Genomic DNA, 19,642 nt, shown 5'->3' on the forward strand with positions numbered 1-19,642 from the left:
AAACAAACATTGTCAGTAGAATTGCCTTACTGAAGAGCTCAGTGACTTTCACTGTGGCACCATTATAAGATGCCACCTTTCCAACAAGTCAGTTTGTAAATTTTTTGTGCTGATAGAGCTGCCCCGGTCAACTGTAAGTGCTGTTATTGTGGAAACGTCTAGGAGCAACAACGGCTCAGCCGCGAAGTGGTAGTCCACACAAGCTCACAAAATGGGACCGCCAAGTGCTGAAGGGCATAAAAATGATCTGTCCTCGGTTGCAACTCTCACTACTGAGTTCCAAACTGCCTCTGGAAGCAACATCAGCAACAAGAACTGTTCGTGAGGAGCTTCATGAAATGGGTTTCCATGGCCGAGCAGCCGCACACAAGCCTAAGATCACCATGCGCAATGACAAGCGTCGGCTGGAGTGGTGTAAAGATTGCCGCCATTGGGATCTGGAGCAGTGAAAACAGGTTCTCTGGAGTGATGAATCACTCTTCACCATCTGGCAGCTCGACTGACGAATCTGGGTTTGTGGGATGCCAGGAGATCACTACCTGCCTCAATGCATAGTGCCAACTGTAAAGTTTGGTGGAGGAGGAATAATGGTCTGGGGCTGTTTTTAATGGTTCGGGCTAGGCCCCTTAGTTTCAGTGAAGGGAAATCTTAACGGTACAGCATACAATGACATTCTAGATGATTCTGTGCTTCCAACTTTGTGGCAATAGTTTGGTGTAGGCCCTTTTCCTGTTTTAGCATGACAATGTCCCTGTGCATAAAACAATATCAAAAACAGGCTTTTCAAATACAATCTCTTTTTGGGCTTAGTTGTGGTCAATTAGCATCTCCGACAAGAGGCTGAATCTGGTCGATGATCCCTGATGTAGACTTCATTATCATATTATTGAATAGTTGAGGGGAGGCAGGTAGCCTAGTGGTTAGAGCGTTGGACTAGTAACCAGCAGGTAGACTAGTGGTTAGAGTGTTGGACTAGTAACCAGCAGGTAGCCTAGTGGTTAGAGCGTTGGACTAGTAACCAGCAGGTAGCCTAGTGGTTAGAGCGTTGGACTAGTAACCAGCAGGTAGCCTAGTGGTTAGAGCGTTGGACTAGTAACCAGCAGGTAGCCTAGTGGTTAGAGCGTTGGACTAGTAACCAGCAGGTAGCCTAGTGGTTAGAGCGTTGGACTAGTAACCAGCAGGTAGCCTAGTGGTTAGAGCGTTGGACCAGTAACCAGCAGGTAGCCTAGTGGTTAGAGCGTTGGACTAGTAACCAGCAGGTAGCCTAGTGGTTAGAGCGTTGGACTAGTAACCAGCAGGTAGCCTACTGGTTAGAGCGTTGGACTAGTAACCAGCAGATAGACTAGTGGTTAGAGCGTTGGACTAGTAACCAGCAGATAGACTAGTGGTTAGAGCGTTGGACTAGTAACCGAAAGGTTGTAAGATCGAATCACCGAGCTGACCAAGGTAAAAATCTGTTGTTCTGCCCCTGAAAAAGGCAGTTAACCCACTGTTCCCTGGTAGGCCGTCATTGAAAATAAGAATTTGTTCTTAACTGACTTGCCTAGTTAAATAAAGGATAAAAAAATAAGATCCCTGATGTAGAGACTTCATTATCATGTTATTGTCATTTTTACATTGTACACTTCTGATGAAATGGTTTAAATGACATCACCACATCTGTTCCCTTACAGGACCTCATCAGTGAAGATGACGTCGACGATGCTTTCAAATCCATGTTTGCTCAGCTTGCAGGAGAGGTAGGTTTCCCTTATTGATCTGTTCGCTAAGTTAGAGATGGCCATCAGCTATGCTATATGTAGTTTAGCTAAAAAATATGCTTAAATCTCTTAAGATCTATGTCTGAACCAGGGTTTTCTCATGGTCCCTTCTGTGACTATAGGACATGGAGATATCTGTCCGTGAGCTCAGGACCATCCTGAACAGGGTGGTGACTAGACGTGAGTACAGAGGTTTCCTTTCGTTTGAACCCACAATGTCCTCATACACTATTGACCCCAAAGCCACAGGACACGCTCCTCTTCTCAGGAGAACAGGGGGTGTAGTAATCCTTGTGGGGTTCTGCTGTAGTAAGACTCAGATCATCAGTTTGAATGTTTGGCGGGTTGTGTGCTTTCAGACAAAGACCTGAAGACAGACGGTTTCAGTATGGAGTCCTGTAGGACCATGGTCAATCTCATGGATGTATCCTCTACGGTCTGTCTGTGTTGATCAGGGTCCCCACCAAAGACATAGAATGACTAGAATGGACATTCCAATTCAAGTCAGTTGGGGGAGAGTTCTAGTCATTCTCTTTCTATGGTGGAGACCCTGATCAGTGTTTCATGAAGACAGTCGGTCAGTTATTGAGTGTTTCAGTAAGACAGTCAGACAGTTACCGAGTGTTTCAGTCAGACAGACAGTTACCGAGTGTTTCAGTCAGTCAGACAGTTACTGAGTGTTTCAGTAAGACAGTCAGTCAGTTATTGAGTGTTTCAGTCAGTCAGACAGTTACTGAGTGTTTCAGTAAGACAGTCAGTCAGTTATTGAGTGTTTCAGTCAGACAGACAGTTATTGAGTGTTTCAGTCAGACAGACAGTTATTGAGTGTTTCAGTATGACAGTCAGTTATTGAGTGTTTCAGTCAGACAGTCAGTCAGTTACTGAGTGTTTCAGTCAGACAGTCAGTTATTGAGTGTTTCAGTCAGACAGTCAGTTATTGAGTGTTTCAGTCAGACAGTCAGTTATTGAGTGTTTCAGTCAGACAGACAGTCAGTTATTGATTGTTTCAGTCAGACAGACAGTCAGTTATTGATTGTTTCAGTCAGACAGACAGCCAGTTATTGGGTGTTTCAGTCAGACAGTCAGTTACTGAGTGTTTCAGTCAGAAAGTCAGTTATTGGAGTGTTTCAGTAAGACAGTCAGTTACTGAGTGTTTCAGTAAGACAGACAGTTATTGAGTGTTTCAGTCAGACAGACAGTCAGTTACTGAGTGTTTCAGTCAGACAGCTACTGAGTGTTTCAGTAAGACAGACAGTTACTGAGTGTTTCAGTTAGACAGACAGTTATTGAATGTTTCAGTCAGACAGTCAGTTATTGAATGTTTCAGTCAGACAGTCAGTTACTGAGTGTTCCAGTCAGTCATTGAGTGTTTCAGTCAGACAGTCAGTCATTGAGTGTTTCAGTCAGACAGTCAGTTATTGAGTGTTTCAGTCAGACAGTCAGTTATTGAGTGTTTCAGTCAGACAGTCAGACAGTTACTGAGTGTTTCAGTAAGACAGTCAGTCAGTTATTGAGTGAGTGTTTCAGTAAGACAGTCAGTCAGTTACTGAGTGTTTCAGTAAGACAGTCAGTCAGTTATTGAGTGTTTCAGTCAGACAGACAGTTATTGAGTGTTTCAGTATGACAGTCAGTTATTGAGTGTTTCAGTCAGACAGTCAGTCAGTTACTGAGTGTTTCAGTAAGACAGTCAGTCAGTTATTGAGTGTTTCAGTCAGACAGACAGTTATTGGAGTGTTTCAGTCAGACAGTCAGTTATTGGAGTGTTTCAGTCAGACAGTCAGTTATTGGAGTGTTTCAGTCAGACAGTCAGTTATTGAGTGTTTCAGTTAGACAGACAGTTACTGAGTGTTTCAGTATGACAGTCAGTTATTGAGTGTTTCAGTATGACAGTCAGTTATTGAGTGTTTCAGTCAGACAGTCAGTTATTGGAGTGTTTCAGTATGACAGTCAGTTATTGGAGTGTTTCAGTCAGACAGTCAGTTATTGGAGTGTTTCAGTCAGACAGTCAGTTATTGAGTGTTTCAGTTAGACAGACAGTTATTGAGTGTTTCAGTATGACAGTCAGTTATTGGAGTGTTTCAGTCAGACAGTCAGTTATTGGAGTGTTTCAGTCAGACAGTCAGTTATTGAGTGTTTCAGTTAGACAGACAGTTACTGAGTGTTTCAGTCAGACAGTCAGTTATTGAGTGTTTCTCTTTATTCCTCTACATTCTTTGACCCGGAGATCCTTCAGAAAGATGGCAGTGCCCGTCTCGGCCTGATAGAGTTCCAAATCCTCTGGAATAAGATCAGGAAGTGGCTGGTAAGGTCTGGTTTCTCTCTCTACCACACAACTACAAGGAGATCATATTTACATGTCTGGAACCTGCTGTTGGTGAGAGCTAAGGGGACTGTAATTCCTTAGGACCCTGGGTTTGTATTTCGCTCAAAGGACCACAATACTGATTAAAGGAATATTACTCTGCGTTCAACTCCATCTTTTGTAACAGAAACAACAGAACATATATATATATGTTCTGTTGTTTCTGTTATATATATACACACACACACAGTATGCATAGAATGTACTTCCACTTTCAAATCTGTATGGTGGGATTCAATCCAAGGTGCGCTATAGTGCCAGGCACAATAAAGCTGACAGTGCATATTTTAAAGTAATTTTCATGGTAAGCCCTGTGCATGTTGACTGCGCTATAGAGAATATGATATCTGTGGGTTTATCGGTAGGTCATCTGTAGAGAATATATCTGTGTGTTTATCGGTATGTCATCTATAGAGAATGTGATATCTGTGTGTTTATCGGTAGGTCATCTATAGAGAATATGATATCTGTGTGTTTATCGGTAGGTCATCTGTAGAGAATATGATATCTGTGTGTTTATCGGTAGGTCATCTGTAGAGAATATGATATCTGTGTGTTTATCGGTAGGTCATCTATAGAGAATATGATATGGACAAGTCAGGATCCATGAGCTCCTATGAGATGCGACTTGCTGTGGAGTCGGCAGGTATAGTTACACGTACACACACGTACGTACACACACGTACACACACACACGTACACACACACACGTACACACTACTGACTCTGTCGTCTCCCTCGTAGGTTTTAAACTGAACAACAGGCTGAATCAGGTCCTGGTGGCTCGCTATGCTGAGAACGAGGCCATAGACTTTGACAACTTCATCTGCTGTCTGGTGAAACTAGAAGCCATGTTTAGTAAGTACTGTCATTTCCTGTTATTACTGTTATACGGTATAGTATATTAGTCATGATGAATGTATGATTAGTGCCATCACACTAGAATGACAGTCAGTGTGGCCGCCGGCCCTCCTGTCACGGCACATGGACTTGAATGGAAATATTTGTTGGCGTCGTTAGTCTAGTATTTCAATGATTAATGGTAATGCCTTATGAAGCAGAGAGCAGGTAATATCCTAGCAAAGGTTACACGAGACATTCCATTGTGTTTATATACACTGAGTGTACGAAACATTAAGAACACCTTCCTACTATTGAGTTGCACCTCCTTTTTACCCCTCAGAACAGCCTCAATTCGTCGGGGCGTGGACTCTACAAGGTGTCGAAAGCGTTCCACAGGGATGCTGGCCCATGTTGACTCCAATGTTTCCCACAGTTGTGTCAAGTTGTCTGGATGTCCTTTAGGTGGTGGTGCAACCTTTCGGTTACTAGCCCAACGCTCTAACCACTAGGCTACCCTGCCGCCCCATGTTTATGTTGACTTTCTATTCTAACAGGATCTTTCCAGCAACTAGACAAAGAGGGAGAAGGTGTGGCTGAGATGAACATCACTGAGGTGGGTCCTGGGAATCATTCTCTGCATTTCAACAAACTACCATGCCTTTCAGCAGCCTGTGGTCTGTGTGTTGTCTAACTCCTCTCTCTCTCTCTCTCTCTCTCTCTCTCTCTCTCTCGCTCTCGCTCTCGCTCTCGCTCTCGCTCTCGCTCTCGCTCTCGCTCTCGCTCTCGCTCTCGCTCTCGCTCTCTCTCAATCTCTCTCTCTCTCTCTCTCTCTCTCTCTCTGTATATATGTTTAGTGGCTTTATATGACCATGTGTGGTTGAAGAGGACCAATCTTATCCAAGGAGACAGAACAGCCAAGTGCCCGGCAGAGTGTCTCTTCCCTGGGACCATGAAGAGCTCCCTAGCCTTACTGTCCTCTGCCTGGTCCTGGACTATAGGGCTGACCTGTACTGTGCTGATGTTGTATTTCCCCATTGTCCTTTCCAGCACGGCTCCAGTCACTATGGTGACAGCATAACCAGTTCGGTTCAGTTCGGCCCTATAGTGTGAATCAGTTACTCCTGCCAATCTACACTACAGCACGCCACCTCAGCCTGCCAATCTACACTACAGCACGCCACCTCACCCACGCTACATTACAGCACTCCCACGCCACCTCAGCCAGCCAGCTACATTACAGCACTCCCACGCCACCTCAGCCACGCCAGCTACATTACAGCTCACCCACTCCAGCTCACCCACTCCACCTCACCCACGCCACCTCACCCACTCCAGCTACATTACAGCACACCCACTCCACCTCACCCACTCCACCTCAGCCAGCCAGCTACATTACAGCACACCCACGCCACCCACGCCAACCCCATATAGCAGTGAGGGTACTATTAGCCATGTAATGCAGGTTGAGACCGTTCCAAGCTAAAGACCACATGCTACAGGGGTTACTTAGCTATACAAAATGTTGGAATTGTTCGATAGAAAACAGTCACTGTAGAACTGTAGATATGTCTGTAAACAGCATGGATCACAGTATAACTTGTATTGAAGACATTATTTGACTATGCCCAGTAGGTGGCAGTATTGACTAGTCTCAGATCTGGTGTGTTGTTATCATGTTACTGCAGTTGTAGAATGTTACTGTGTATGAGGAAATGCAGTATTTTAGTTATTGAACTGAACACTCAAATATATAACTGATCTGGCTGAAAGTATAGCAAATCATAGTTTTATGGGTTTTAAATATTTCATATTCTCATATTATTTTAGACACTGACCAAGTGTATTGGATTTACAATGCGGATTAAAGGGATGGTTCATGGTTGATTTTGGGGCAGATTAAAGGGATGGTTGATGGTTGATTTTGGGCCAGATTAAAGGGATGGTTCATGGTTGATTTTGGGGCAGATTAAAGGGATGGTTGATGGTTGATTTTGGGGCAGATTAAAGGGATGGTTCATGGTTGATTTTGGGGCAGATTAAAGGGATGGTTGATGGTTGATTTTGGGTCAGATTAAAGGGATGGCTGATGGTTGATTTTGGGGCAGATTAAAGGGATGGTTGATGGTTGATTTTGGAGCAGATTAAAGGGATGGTTGATGGTTGATTTTGGGGCAGATTAAAGGGATGGTTCATGGTTGATTTTGGGGCAGATTAAAGGGATGGTTGATTTTGGGGCAGATTAAAGGGATGGTTGATGGTTGATTTTGGAGCAGATTAAAGGGATGGTTCATGGTTGATTTTGGGTCAGATTAAAGGGATGGCTGATGGTTGATTTTGGGGTATTATTAATCTACCTTGAGTTGTCTATATGGATTAATTATCACTAAAACCAAAAGGAAGCTGTGAGAGAAAGAGTCCAACATAATAATGAAATCAAGCAATGCCTACTGTCCAAGAAAATGTCTAACAAGCTGTCTCTGCCTATAATGAGACACAGCTCGTTAGTGACATTTCATTACATATTTCAAAGTAGTAGATAAAAGATCACTTTTATTTATCTCTATTATTTCTGATTCCATCTAATATCCACATGTTGCTGTTAGAGAAGTTCTGATTGTGTCAATCCTGTCTCCAAAAGTTAGTGATTGTGAATGTAGGGTGTGCCTTCAATAAAGACATGTTCATGTTAACTAAACTCTTGTGAATTAATGCTGTAGTGCACGTGTCAAACTCATTCCACGGAGGAGGTGGAGTGTTTGCGTTTTTTTTTTCATTGCTCCCTTTGTATTTGATGAATTAAAGGTTACTGATTAGTAAGGAACTCTCCACATCTGGTTGTCTTAAGTTATAAATACGGGGCCCCTCCGTGTAAACAGTTTGGCAGCCCTGTTGTAGTGGATGGTCATTGACACTATCGGCTTCCACTAAATCCGTATCGGTGTAGATCAGCGCAATTGAAATGCATGTTCCCGTATTCACACAGTGCATTCGCGGAGTCGGAAATTACCTTTCAATTTAAATCGCGCTTAATAAACTTCCGCGATAAGGATTAAATCGAGCCCTTACAATTCATAAAAGGTATGTATAGCTTTTGTCATACTTGATCTAGATAGGCTACTGGTCCAGATGGTAGCTGCATTAAAGGTTATATTTATTGTCACTACAGCGACGTCTCCTCATCCTCCGGCATACATAAAGCTGAGTACATAATCAAGTGAGAAGGTGGTATTTGCCACATAAAACTGCGTTCATTATCAAGTGAGAAGGTGGTATTTGCCACATAAAACTGGTGGGACTTGAACGCCCCTCCAACTCGTAATTACTAGTGCGAACCTCGTCTATTGCCGCGTTCAAATTGAGGTCGGAACTAAGAAACTTGGACATTTCCGAATTGCTAACTTAGTTGTAGTTACACACGTGCCAAATTCAATGAATCAGCAAATCGGAAATTTCGGAGTTTCCTAGTTCGGACTAGCATATCATCCCCGAGCTCCGATTTCTCACATATGCTGACCTCTGACATCACCCACTAAGGAAATTACCCCAATAACATTTTGACGTCACCTAAGGATTTATTTGATTTTATTTAGACATTATTTAACTAAGCAAGTCAGTTAAGAACAAATTCTTATTTTACAATGATGGCCTAACCCGGACGACGCTGGGCCATTTGTGCACCACCCTATGGGACTCCTGGTCACAGCTGGTTGTGATACAGACCGGAATCAAACCAGGGTCTGTAAAGACCACTGTGCCACACGCGGGAGCCTTTAATGACCTCAATAATAGCATTTTGACCTGATCACATACTAAGGAAATGACCTTGATTATAGCACTTTCAGCAGTTAAATGTAACAACAACAACACAACGTGTATAAAAAGCCATCTGTTGATGTGATTTGTGAACGCTGTTGATGTGATTTGTGAACGCTGTTGATGTGATTTGTGAACGCTGTTGATGTGATTTGTGAACGCTGTTGATGTGATTTGTGAACGCTGTTGATGTGATTTGTGAACGCTATAATTTGTTTACAAGCATGATAGCTGTACATTCAGTTCATGGTTGAGTCAGCGTGTTGACCATTAGCCAACCGGCCTTTCTCAATAAATTCGACGCACATGAACGCATCCAACTAGTAATTACTACCTTCCAAACACCGCATTAGTGTTGGTGTGACAGCTATAAAAGCCAGCCAGCATCCGCACTATTGTGATGAAGCTGTAGGACAGCTTGAAAGGGAGGATGTAAAACTAAATCATTAACTAATTGCGCGCAAGACTCTGAGAAGCTGACATGAGGTAGAGCCGAGCGTGCAGGCAGGTCTTGGCGAGGGGTGCTGTTCATAATAAACGTTGAGCTTGTAGCCTTTGCAAGAATCATTGTTACACTCGCCCACACCCCCATCGGTCCCGTCAGCTGGGAGAGCTAAGTTTTTTTAAACGTTCAATGTTATGTATATGTCCTCTTTCGTTGGCCTAGTGTTTTTGGAATGTGTCATTTAAAAAAATAGAGCTTGGGTTCTGTGGTGAACAGAACGGGGACTGCAGACTTCATAGGTCGGTGGGGGTGGGTGGGGGTCTATGGCTCTGTCATGTGTGCGTCTCTGGACTGTGTCGTAGGCTATGATGTCTCTGTGTGCAGTCGGTGAATTTGCATGTTTGTTCAATGGCGTTTCATTGGGCTAGGCCCGGTTTACAGTGAAGTAATAGTATCACCTTAAGATGTTCAGTTCTCCTTCATTGTAAACCTCGCGTGTGTGAGTGTAGTTTCACTTAAGCGCGTTATCACGCTTAGCAGGTGTGCCTTAGGCCTTCAGGTCATTGCAGCACTTCTGATTGGGTTACAGAGACTGCAGGAATGTAGGTCACCTAGCATGTCATGCACGCAGTCTTGTGAAATTGTGTATTTAATAAAGATAATTGTTTGCGCTATCTGTGTTGGTGTCCTATCCTTTAACACCGGTCAAACAAATGTGATGGCAGCATCATGCTACTGTAACGGATGTTATACTGTTACACTACTCTGCTCATCCAGTAATTGCCCCACCTCTCGGGTGGTCTAGCGCACTTTATCACACTATTACCGACAGCCTGCATAATACCTTGGGTGTCATCACGAGTCCAAACTGTTCCCGTTTTGCAACTAAAACGGGAGTTTATATTGGCCACATTTCCGGCAGTTCCCTCCCCGTTTCGCGACAGAATCGGAGTAAGGGATACGCCCCTGGGGTGAATATACTAGAAACCAAACAGAACGACGCTGGGCGGGACCTACCTGAATGTGTCCAATTAAAACTAGTTTTTTTTTGCCACTGTCCGACTAATGAATACAGCCCGGAAGTTATCCACATTCCTCACACGTAAAGTAAATGTTTCTCAAGAAAGGATATAAAATAATGAATTTGGCCACTTTGTTTGCCCACGTATATTGCATTCATTCGGATTTAACTACCGAATTATGTAACATACAGAGAGCAAAGTGTAGATGCGGCAGATTTCTACAGTCCTACCTGTGAGAAGGTATGCATGTACAGCAGTTTACACCATAGGCGCTGTGTACGGAAGCTGTGATGAACATCTGAACATTTTCCCTTGCTGCCAATGCTCTTGCTCAACAAATGTTTAAATGTTTGGAGATTTATCTAATTTTTTGAAAAAGTTGTAGATATACAGTGCCTTTGGAAAGTATTCAGACCCCTATACTTTTTCCACATTTTGTTTGGTTACAGCCTTAATCTAAAATATATTATTGCTCATTTATATATAAAAAACAAAAACTTATTTACATAAGTATTCAGACCCTTTACTCTGTATTTTGAGGTATGACGCTACATGCTTGGTACACCTGTATTTGGGGAGTTTCTCCCATTCTTCTCAACCTCTCAGGTTGGATGGGGAGCGTTTGCTGCACAGCTATTTTCAGGTCTCCTGAGATGTTTGATTGGGTTTAAGTCCAGGTCTAAGATCCTGAGCGTTCTGGAGCAGGTTTTTATCAAGGATCACTCCGTACTTTGCTCTGTTCATCTTCGCCTCAATCCTGACTAGTCTCCCGGTCCCTTCCGCTGAAAAACATCCCCACAACATGATGCTGCCACCACCACCACCATGCTTCACCGTAGGGATGTTACCAGGTTTCCTCCAGACTTGATGCTTGCCATTCAGGCCAAAGAATTAAATCTTCAATAGCAGAAAATGCTAGCTAATTAGCGTAAGCTGCTAGGAGTGCTTGCTAGCAATCTTTCTACCAGATTGTCTGAGGTAAATACATTAAAAAAGGTAAAGAAAGTTAATTACAGTTGTAAATGTTTCCACTAGTCACTGATAGCTATACAGTTAGTGTTATTTTATTGCCTTTTAGCTATTTTACACAGCATTTTATGGCATATAGCTAGCTACGTTTTTAAGAGCGCTTTCCAATTGATATTTCCGCCCCTATTTTCAGTCACAGGTGGGGACTGGATTAGGTGTGAGCGGTACAGGAGGTGGGCCCATGAGTTGTGCGCCAATTTAATAGGGATGGAATATTTGTGGCCAATTTGCAAATTAGAATCATGCAATAGCAGAGCATAAGAGTTGCCACATCAATGTTACACTGAATTAAGTTTTTAGTTATTAAATGTTATATTCCAGTTGTATTAGTTATGTTCTAATTAATATTTATGAATGAAAAACAACTATTGAAAACCTTTTTCCCCTGTAATTTTAAAGACTACTGGGATTTAAAATCTTGAATTATACATTGTGGATTGTATGGAGAAAAACATAAATGCACCTTTTCTAAAAACATTTATTTAAATACTTAAGTGTAAAACTAACAATTTATATCCCTTTATAGTTGATCTACAAACCATGTGTCAGCAATTAGACATTGTTCTTAGGGGGTGGCTAGTTGCCCCCCTACTACTTTTCAAGAACGCCCCATACCAACGTGAAATACGTCATCAAAAAGCGACCCCAATGATTAGCAAACATATTTTGGACCAAATGCGCACCGAAATGTATGCATTAAAAACAAATCTGATAAGAGCTTGTACGTTCGTTGATTGATTACTCAACTAAAAAGGGGTTACACGAGGAAAAATATGGTATATTTGTCATAAAACGCACTGGTTTGAGAGGAACATACATCTATGTATCTGTTCTGTGTCTCCTATTTCTATGCTTTTGGTACGCCCTATTCATTTCAACGGGTACTCCCCTCGCATCATCCGATCCGACGCCACTGCCTTGGTTAGCTTCTGCTGCCGTAATTGTCTCCAGGGCTGCTACTCCTATTTATCCTGTTGTTTTTCTTTTTTTTTTCTTTGAAGGGACTATTTCATTTTCTGGGATTTTATACAAGACCTGGATATAATACGAAGTGTTTTTGTTCGTTTTGGATCGAGGTGTGTGTGTGTGTGTGTGTGTGTGGAGCTCGCCTGTCTTGGTTGGCTTGGGAAAAGCCACTGCGTATCAAATAGCAGGTAAACCATCGCTATGCTTCCCCAACTAGCTATTTATCGTACTTCGCTAGTAAACAAAACGATTTAGTTAACTAACACGACGTAGCTAAACTCTCATGTAAAAAAATAAAACGTCTTTTTTTGATAGCTAACGTTATCATGCTAACTGGCTAACTGCTGTTGTCGGTTCAACTAGACAGACGTTAGCATGCTAACTGCTATTGTCGGTTCAATCAGACAGACGTTAGCATGCTAACTGCTATTGTCGGTTCAACTAGACAGACGTTAGCATGCTAACGTTTTAGTATCTTTAGATGAACGGCTCAATCTTATCGAGAGTTACACTACTTAGCTAGCTTATTTATTATTATTATGTTCACTAACGTTACTTTTGAGAGAAATAGGCAGGACTGCTCATGATTTAATGTCATGTGCAGTAAATCGGTGTAATTTTCTTTAGCTATGCTCAACAACCCAAATCCGACAGGATTCGTTTCTTTTTGTGGGGGAAATGGATCATCCACATATTAGTGTTGATAATAGCTAGCTTGACCTACTCCTTATGTTCGGACATCGGTTTCATCGTGTGCTGCAACCACAATTCATTTCATTAATCATTGCATAGGGCCTATTCTGCAGTTTTCTGTGACAGTTTCGTAAGTGTTTCCCCTACAGTGAAAGAGAAATTGCCAGGCTGCCGCTCATGCTATGGGAATGCTCTCTGGTTAAGGAGGGCTTGCTGGGGACTGGGAGTACTTTAGTAGTACAATTTATAAATGAAACCAATAGCTCTGGTCCAGGACGTTAGTGCGTCTTGATAATGCTGAGTATTAATTTCACTAACGCCAGAGCTACTGAAACCACTGCTCCTTTGAAACGTCCAGTGACAATGACAGCGCTCCTTATACAGAGAGGATGAATATGAGATGGCCTCTCTCTGGGGTTTGGTGACTGGCTTTGGTCAAATATTGATGGGACACAAAAGTGCGTACACACACACTGTGGCTGTTAGTGAAAGTAGATTATATACACTTGGTGTATCTTTTAAGAAGGCCTAGTTTGGTCTCTAGTTAATCAAAACACTCATTTCTGTACAGAACACTGAGTTTATGGTTGATTTTCCAAATGGTGCCCTATTCAATGTCCTACAGGGCTCTGGGCAATAGTATTGCACTAAATAGGGCCACACTGGTTGACACTAGTCACTTGTTAGTTGTGGACTGTCCCTCCTGACTCCTTTACCACCAGTGGCTGTAGCAGGAGCAGGCAGGCTGTTGCTAAGATACCTTTGGTGCAAAGATCCATTCATAAAGACCCAGAGTCGTCATTTATCAACCGTTCGTGAATTTCTTACAGAATTTTGGCATAACTGGAGATTATAGGATTTGCGTGCGCCACATATGGTATTTATCAAACTGTGTGTGCATGTTTTCATTGATAAATCAGGGCCATATTATATTTGTGCACTCGTGAATGAGTGCTGCACCCCTGCTTAGTAAACAGCATCCATTCACCTTTTTATGATAACAGAAACGCCCTCGTTTTCTGTATGATTTGGAAATGTTGAAATTGGGCTATAAAAGAGAAACATTTCTGTAAAGGTGTGGGCGGACTCTTTCTGCAGTTTTATTTTTATTTTACCTTTTATTTAACCAGCCAAGTCAGTTAAGAACAAATTCTTATTTTCAATGACGGCCTAGGAACAGTGGGTTAACTGCCTGTTCAGGGACAGAATGACAGATTTGTACCTTGTCAGCTCGGGGGTTTGAACTTGCAACCTTCCGGTTACTAGCCCAACGCTCTAACCACTAGGCTACCCTGCCACCCCTGTGACAGCCCACCGCCTATAATGAGTGCCAAACACTGGCCGTGCATTCTGCAAGATTGATCGTCTATTGAAAAAAAAACATGTTGAAGTCAATGCAGTCTACAGCCCACAGTTCTATGCTAAAGACACATTGTTTAATATTTTCTCAATGCAGGATTGTTTCTCGTGCCTTGGTTCTGAGATGAAATGGGTCTAGAGCCCGATCGATATGTGATTTAATTTGTTTGTTTATTCAGATTTTAGTGTGGAAACATTAAATTATTTGTATTATTATAGCTGGAATTAAGAAATAATAACTTAGTGAAATAATAATTACACTCAAATTAAAGTTTCTTAGATCTTTCCAGACCTAAAAAAGTAATCCCCTGATTTGTTTTATGCATTGTTGTGAGAAAATCCAGCATTTTTAAATTTATTTTAGTCGTGTGAAACCTGGAGTATCACCGACAAGATGGGGGAAATTCAGAACTTGGAAAAACTAAACCAAAACTGAATTTTTGTGTAAAAAAAATGAGTAAAACGTGTAAACTGATTTTTAAATGCCCCTAACATTATTTTTGGCTGCATGACTGCACTTTACGGTGGCATTTTGGGGAAAGTTGAGGTCAAGTCCAATATTGACTATGCATCCAAGAGGGAAAGAGGTTGTGCCTATAAATGTTTTAGTGAAATATAATACATCACATTTTAGCAGACGCTTTTATCCAAAGTGACTTAGTCATGCGTGAATACTTTTTTCCGTATATAGATGGTCCTAGGATTCAAACCCAATATCCTGGTGTTGTAATGCTCTATCAAGATGCATGATGGGTATAAATGCTTTGTGAAGCCTCCATGTTTAATGTGATTTATAAGGCCTTTATTAAGCCACGCTTGTCGCTAATAAAACACAGGTTTGTCACATTTATGAACCCTTTATAAAGCATGACATACAGTTATAGATTTGTAACACATTTATCTAGTGTTTATGAAGCCGTTTTATAAGATGCACGTCCATTTAAAGCGAGACCAAATACTTCATTAACTTCCAAGTGCTAATGATTAGTAGGCTACACTTTAGGTAAAACCTTAAAACACAAAGGCTTAGGTGAAAACACTGTTTCGGCCTATATCATCGGATCCTTTGAGGAACTTTGGTTCAGGTTATGATATGAACAAAGGAATCTCGCCCGAGAGCATATTTCTGTCCTGCCCTTTGAAGCAGGACATGTAATGTCCGCGGCCTTTTCATTGTTTGGTTATGTCCAGTCCGGGGGATGGCTTTCACCTCTCTGGGAGGAAGGACGTCAGCATTGCACAGCAGCTGAAACCTGGTTCCATCGGAGTGAAAGCTCCTTGGCCACAACACCACCAGGCTCCAGACCATTACAGCTGTAAAGGAGGAAAACAGACTAAAATAGACCAGACATTATAGGCTGCATCCCAGTAATAAGTAATTGAACCCCCAAGTCCAAGCAATATGCTCAAAGTACAAAGACAAAATACCTGAATTGTTGCTTATTCGATGACTCGATCATCTCCGTGTACTGGTGGTGGAGAGCAGGTTTATGCTGGTAAGACACATTCTAAAAATATAGGTTAAAGCATGAATTAATTCATGTCCTATGACTTGTTATTGACTGTTGACTGCTACAGCTGTACTATAATGCCCTGCTGTACACACTGAACCTGCTTCCATACCAACAATGGCAATGCAGACACTACAAGATAACTAGCTAACATTTAGCTTCATAATTACCAGCGGGTCAGATGTAAACAGTGTTCATCTAGCTAGCCAGTTAGTTGAACATACAAAACAACTATTTTTTGGCCTTGGCTGATATCTGTAGTGAGTCAGGACACCCGTTTAACATCTCATCCAGAAGACAACACCCTACACAGGGCAATGTCCCCAATTACTGCCCTGGGGCATTGAGGTATTTTTTTAGACCAGAGAAAAGAGTGCCTCCTACTGGCCCTCCAACACCACTTCCAGCAGCATCTGGTCTCCCATCCAGGGACTGACCAGGACCAACCCTGCGTAGCTTCAGATGCAAGCCTGCAGTGGAATGCAGGGTGGTATGCTGCTGGACTTCTCTAGAGTTGAACCAAGTGCTTAGCCTGTGATGTTCAGCCTCATTATCCTGCCTTCATGCACCTAGTCTAGAGTTGAACTAAGGCTGAGCATGTGATGTTCAGCCTCATTATCCTGCCTCCATGCACCTAGTCTAGAGTGGAACTAAGGCTGAGCATGTCATGTTCAACCTCATTGCGCCTTCTGTTTGTTTTGTTTGGTGTGACGGAACCGTGGTATCCTAGCAACCGGCTGCATCAGGGGGATAGGTGACGGTAGCTCAGTCAGTGTCCCGACCTAGCCTACAGTACAGAAACAGTTTGTATAGAGATACACTGACTGATTGACTGAAGGCAGCTCATGTCTAGGAGGGTGACTGTGTTTTAGTTGAGGTGAAGTAAATAGTCAGGGTGTTCATACAGAACCATTCGGAATGGGGAGTTCCGGTTCGGTCCGCACCCGCAACCTGAGTGAAAACATGAAACCCGTAGAAACAATAGGCCTACATGCTATTGTAACAGTATAACTTTAGACCGTCCCCTTGCCCATACCCGGGCGTGAACCAGGGACCCTCTGCACACATCAACAACTGACACCCACGAAGCATCGTTACCCATCGCTCCCAGAGCAAGGGGAACCACTACTTCAAGGTCTCAGAGCAAGGGGAACCACTACTTCAAGGTCTCAGATCAAGTGACGTCACCGATTGAAACGCTATTTAGCGCGCACCACCGCTAACTAAGCTAGCCATTTCACATCCGTTACACTATGCCTGAGCTGCATTGTGTGCCTCCTGAGTAAATCTGACCATCCTGGTGTCATAGACCAACAGGGAACGTAGTAAATGTAAATTCTGGGACACTCAAATTAGTGTGATATGTTACGTTTGGTTATATAAGACAACAAAAACACATTCAAGCTGGTTGGTCGGGGTGGATGAGTGGGCGTATTGATTTGGACCTGGGCTTGCCTCCCGGGTCTGACCGTGAAGTCGACTCAAAACAAAAAATGACTTAATTAAGCACGTGTATTTTTGGTATTTATTTGGTTCCCCATTCAGGATCAGTAGGAGCAGCTACTTTTCCTGGGGTCCACACCAAACATTACACATGTTTAAAACGTCACACACAGCCTAATTAGTAGGAAGACATAGTCCTTAACCGTGCCTGAACCATGTCCACACTGTCTTTTTTTTTATTTTTTTTAATTTTATTTCACCTTTATTTAACCAGGGAGGCTAGTTGAGAACACCTTTATTTAACCAGGTAGGCTAGTTGAGAACACCTTTATTTAACCAGGTAGGCTAGTTGAGAACACCTTTATTTAACCAGGTAGGCTAGTTGAGAACACCTTTATTTAACCAGGTAGGCTAGTTGAGAACACCTTTATTTAACCAGGTAGGCTAGTTGAGAACACCTTTATTTAACCAGGTAGGCTAGTTGAGAACACCTTTATTTAACCAGGTAGGCTAGTTGAGAACACCTTTATTTAACCAGGTAGGCTAGTTGAGAACACCTTTATTTAACCAGGTAGGCTAGTTGAGAACACCTTTATTTAACCAGGTAGGCTAGTTGAGAACACCTTTATTTAACCAGGTAGGCTAGTTGAGAACACCTTTATTTAACCAGGTAGGCTAGTTGAGAACACCTTTATTTAACCAGGTAGGCTAGTTGAGAACACCTTTATTTAACCAGGTAGGCTAGTTGAGAACACCTTTATTTAACCAGGTAGGCTAGTTGAGAACACCTTTATTTAACCAGGTAGGCTAGTTGAGAACACCTTTATTTAACCAGGTAGGCTAGTTGAGAACACCTTTATTTAACCAGGTAGGCTAGTTGAGAACACCTTTATTTAACCAGGTAGGCTAGTTGAGAACACCTTTATTTAACCAGGTAGGCTAGTTGAGAACACCTTTATTTAACCAGGTAGGCTAGTTGAGAACACCTTTATTTAACCAGGTAGGCTAGTTGAGAACACCTTTATTTAACCAGGTAGGCTAGTTGAGAACACCTTTATTTAACCAGGTAGGCTAGTTGAGAACACCTTTATTTAACCAGGTAGGCTAGTTGAGAACACCTTTATTTAACCAGGTAGGCTAGTTGAGAACACCTTTATTTAACCAGGTAGGCTAGTTGAGAACACCTTTATTTAACCAGGTAGGCTAGTTGAGAACACCTTTATTTAACCAGGTAGGCTAGTTGAGAACACCTTTATTTAACCAGGTAGGCTAGTTGAGAACACCTTTATTTAACCAGGTAGGCTAGTTGAGAACAAGTTCTCATTTGCAACTGCGACCTGGCCAAGATAAAGCATAGCAGTGTGAGCAGACAACAAAGAGTTACACATGGAGTAAACAATTAACAAGTCAATAACACAGTAGAAACCAAAGGGGGAGTCTATATACAATGTGTGCAAAAGGCATGAGGAGGTAGGCAAATAATTACAATTTTGCAGATTAACACTGGAGTGATGAATGATCAGATGGTCATGTACAGGTAGAGATATTGGTGTGCAAAAGAGCAGAAAAGTAAATAAATAAAAACAGTATGGGGATGAGGTAGGTGAGAAAGGGTGGGCTATTTACCAATAGACTATGTACAGCTGCAGCGATCGGTTAGCTGCTCAGATAGCTGATGTTTGAAGTTGGTGAGGGAGATAAAAGTCTCCAACTTCAGCGATTTTTGCAATTTGGGGAGGCAGGTAGCCTAGTGGTTAGAGCAGGTAGCCTAGTGGTTAGAGCAGGTAGCCTAGTGGTTAGAGCAGGTAGCCTAGTGGTTAGAGCAGGTAGCCTAGTGGTTAGAGACAGGTAGCCTAGTGGTTAGAGACAGGTAGCCTAGTGGTTAGAGACAGGTAGCCTAGTGGTTAGAGACAGGTAGCCTAGTGGTTAGAGACAGGTAGCCTAGTGGTTAGAGACAGGTAGCCTAGTGGTTAGAGACAGGTAGCCTAGTGGTTAGAGACAGGTAGCCTAGTGGTTAGAGACAGGTAGCCTAGTGGTTAGAGACAGGTAGCCTAGTGGTTAGAGACAGGTAGCCTAGTGGTTAGAGACAGGTAGCCTAGTGGTTAGAGACAGGTAGCCTAGTGGTTAGAGACAGGTAGCCTAGTGGTTAGAGACAGGTAGCCTAGTGGTTAGAGACAGGTAGCCTAGTGGTTAGAGACAGGTAGCCTAGTGGTTAGAGACAGGTAGCCTAGTGGTTAGAGACAGGTAGCCTAGTGGTTAGAGCAGGTAGCCTAGTGGTTAGAGCAGATAGCCTAGTGGTTAGAGCATTGGAATAGTAACCGAAAGGTTGCAAGATCAAATCCCAGAGCTGACAAGGTAAAAAAATATATGTTGTTCTGAACATGCAGTTAACCCAC

General features: G+C 42.5%; 2 protein-coding genes across 6 annotated transcripts in view; both read left to right on the forward strand.

Annotated features, from left to right (window-relative positions):
• Positions 1-7,655, forward strand: part of LOC109879243 (calpain-1 catalytic subunit) — a 42,571-nt gene extending 34,916 nt beyond the window's left edge. For 3 of the 4 annotated variants that reach the window (XM_031805142.1, XM_031805143.1, XM_031805144.1), the window contains 8 exons: positions 1,674-1,739; positions 1,883-1,940; positions 2,120-2,184; positions 3,994-4,062; positions 4,690-4,768; positions 4,867-4,980; positions 5,520-5,578; positions 5,820-7,655. In XM_031805142.1, coding sequence (XP_031661002.1) covers positions 1,674-1,739; positions 1,883-1,940; positions 2,120-2,184; positions 3,994-4,062; positions 4,690-4,768; positions 4,867-4,980; positions 5,520-5,578; positions 5,820-5,846 — 537 coding nt within the window. In that variant the 3' untranslated portion in view covers positions 5,847-7,655. Of the gene's footprint in view, positions 1-1,673; positions 1,740-1,882; positions 1,941-2,119; positions 2,185-3,993; positions 4,063-4,566; positions 4,649-4,689; positions 4,769-4,866; positions 4,981-5,519; positions 5,579-5,819 lie in introns of those variants that run through there. The other variant, XR_004205488.1, reaches the window with a different exon arrangement.
• Positions 7,656-12,167: 4,512 nt separating this feature from the next.
• Positions 12,168-19,642, forward strand: part of LOC109879244 (CSC1-like protein 2) — an 82,879-nt gene continuing 75,404 nt past the window's right edge. For both annotated transcript variants that reach the window (XM_031804689.1, XM_031804690.1), the window contains exon 1: positions 12,168-12,428. The gene's annotated coding sequence lies outside the window, so the exon portion shown is untranslated. The remainder of the gene's footprint in view (positions 12,429-19,642) is intronic.

Source organism: Oncorhynchus kisutch, linkage group LG25 (assembly GCF_002021735.2).
Source record: "Oncorhynchus kisutch isolate 150728-3 linkage group LG25, Okis_V2, whole genome shotgun sequence".
NCBI classification, from domain to species: domain Eukaryota; kingdom Metazoa; phylum Chordata; class Actinopteri; order Salmoniformes; family Salmonidae; genus Oncorhynchus; species Oncorhynchus kisutch.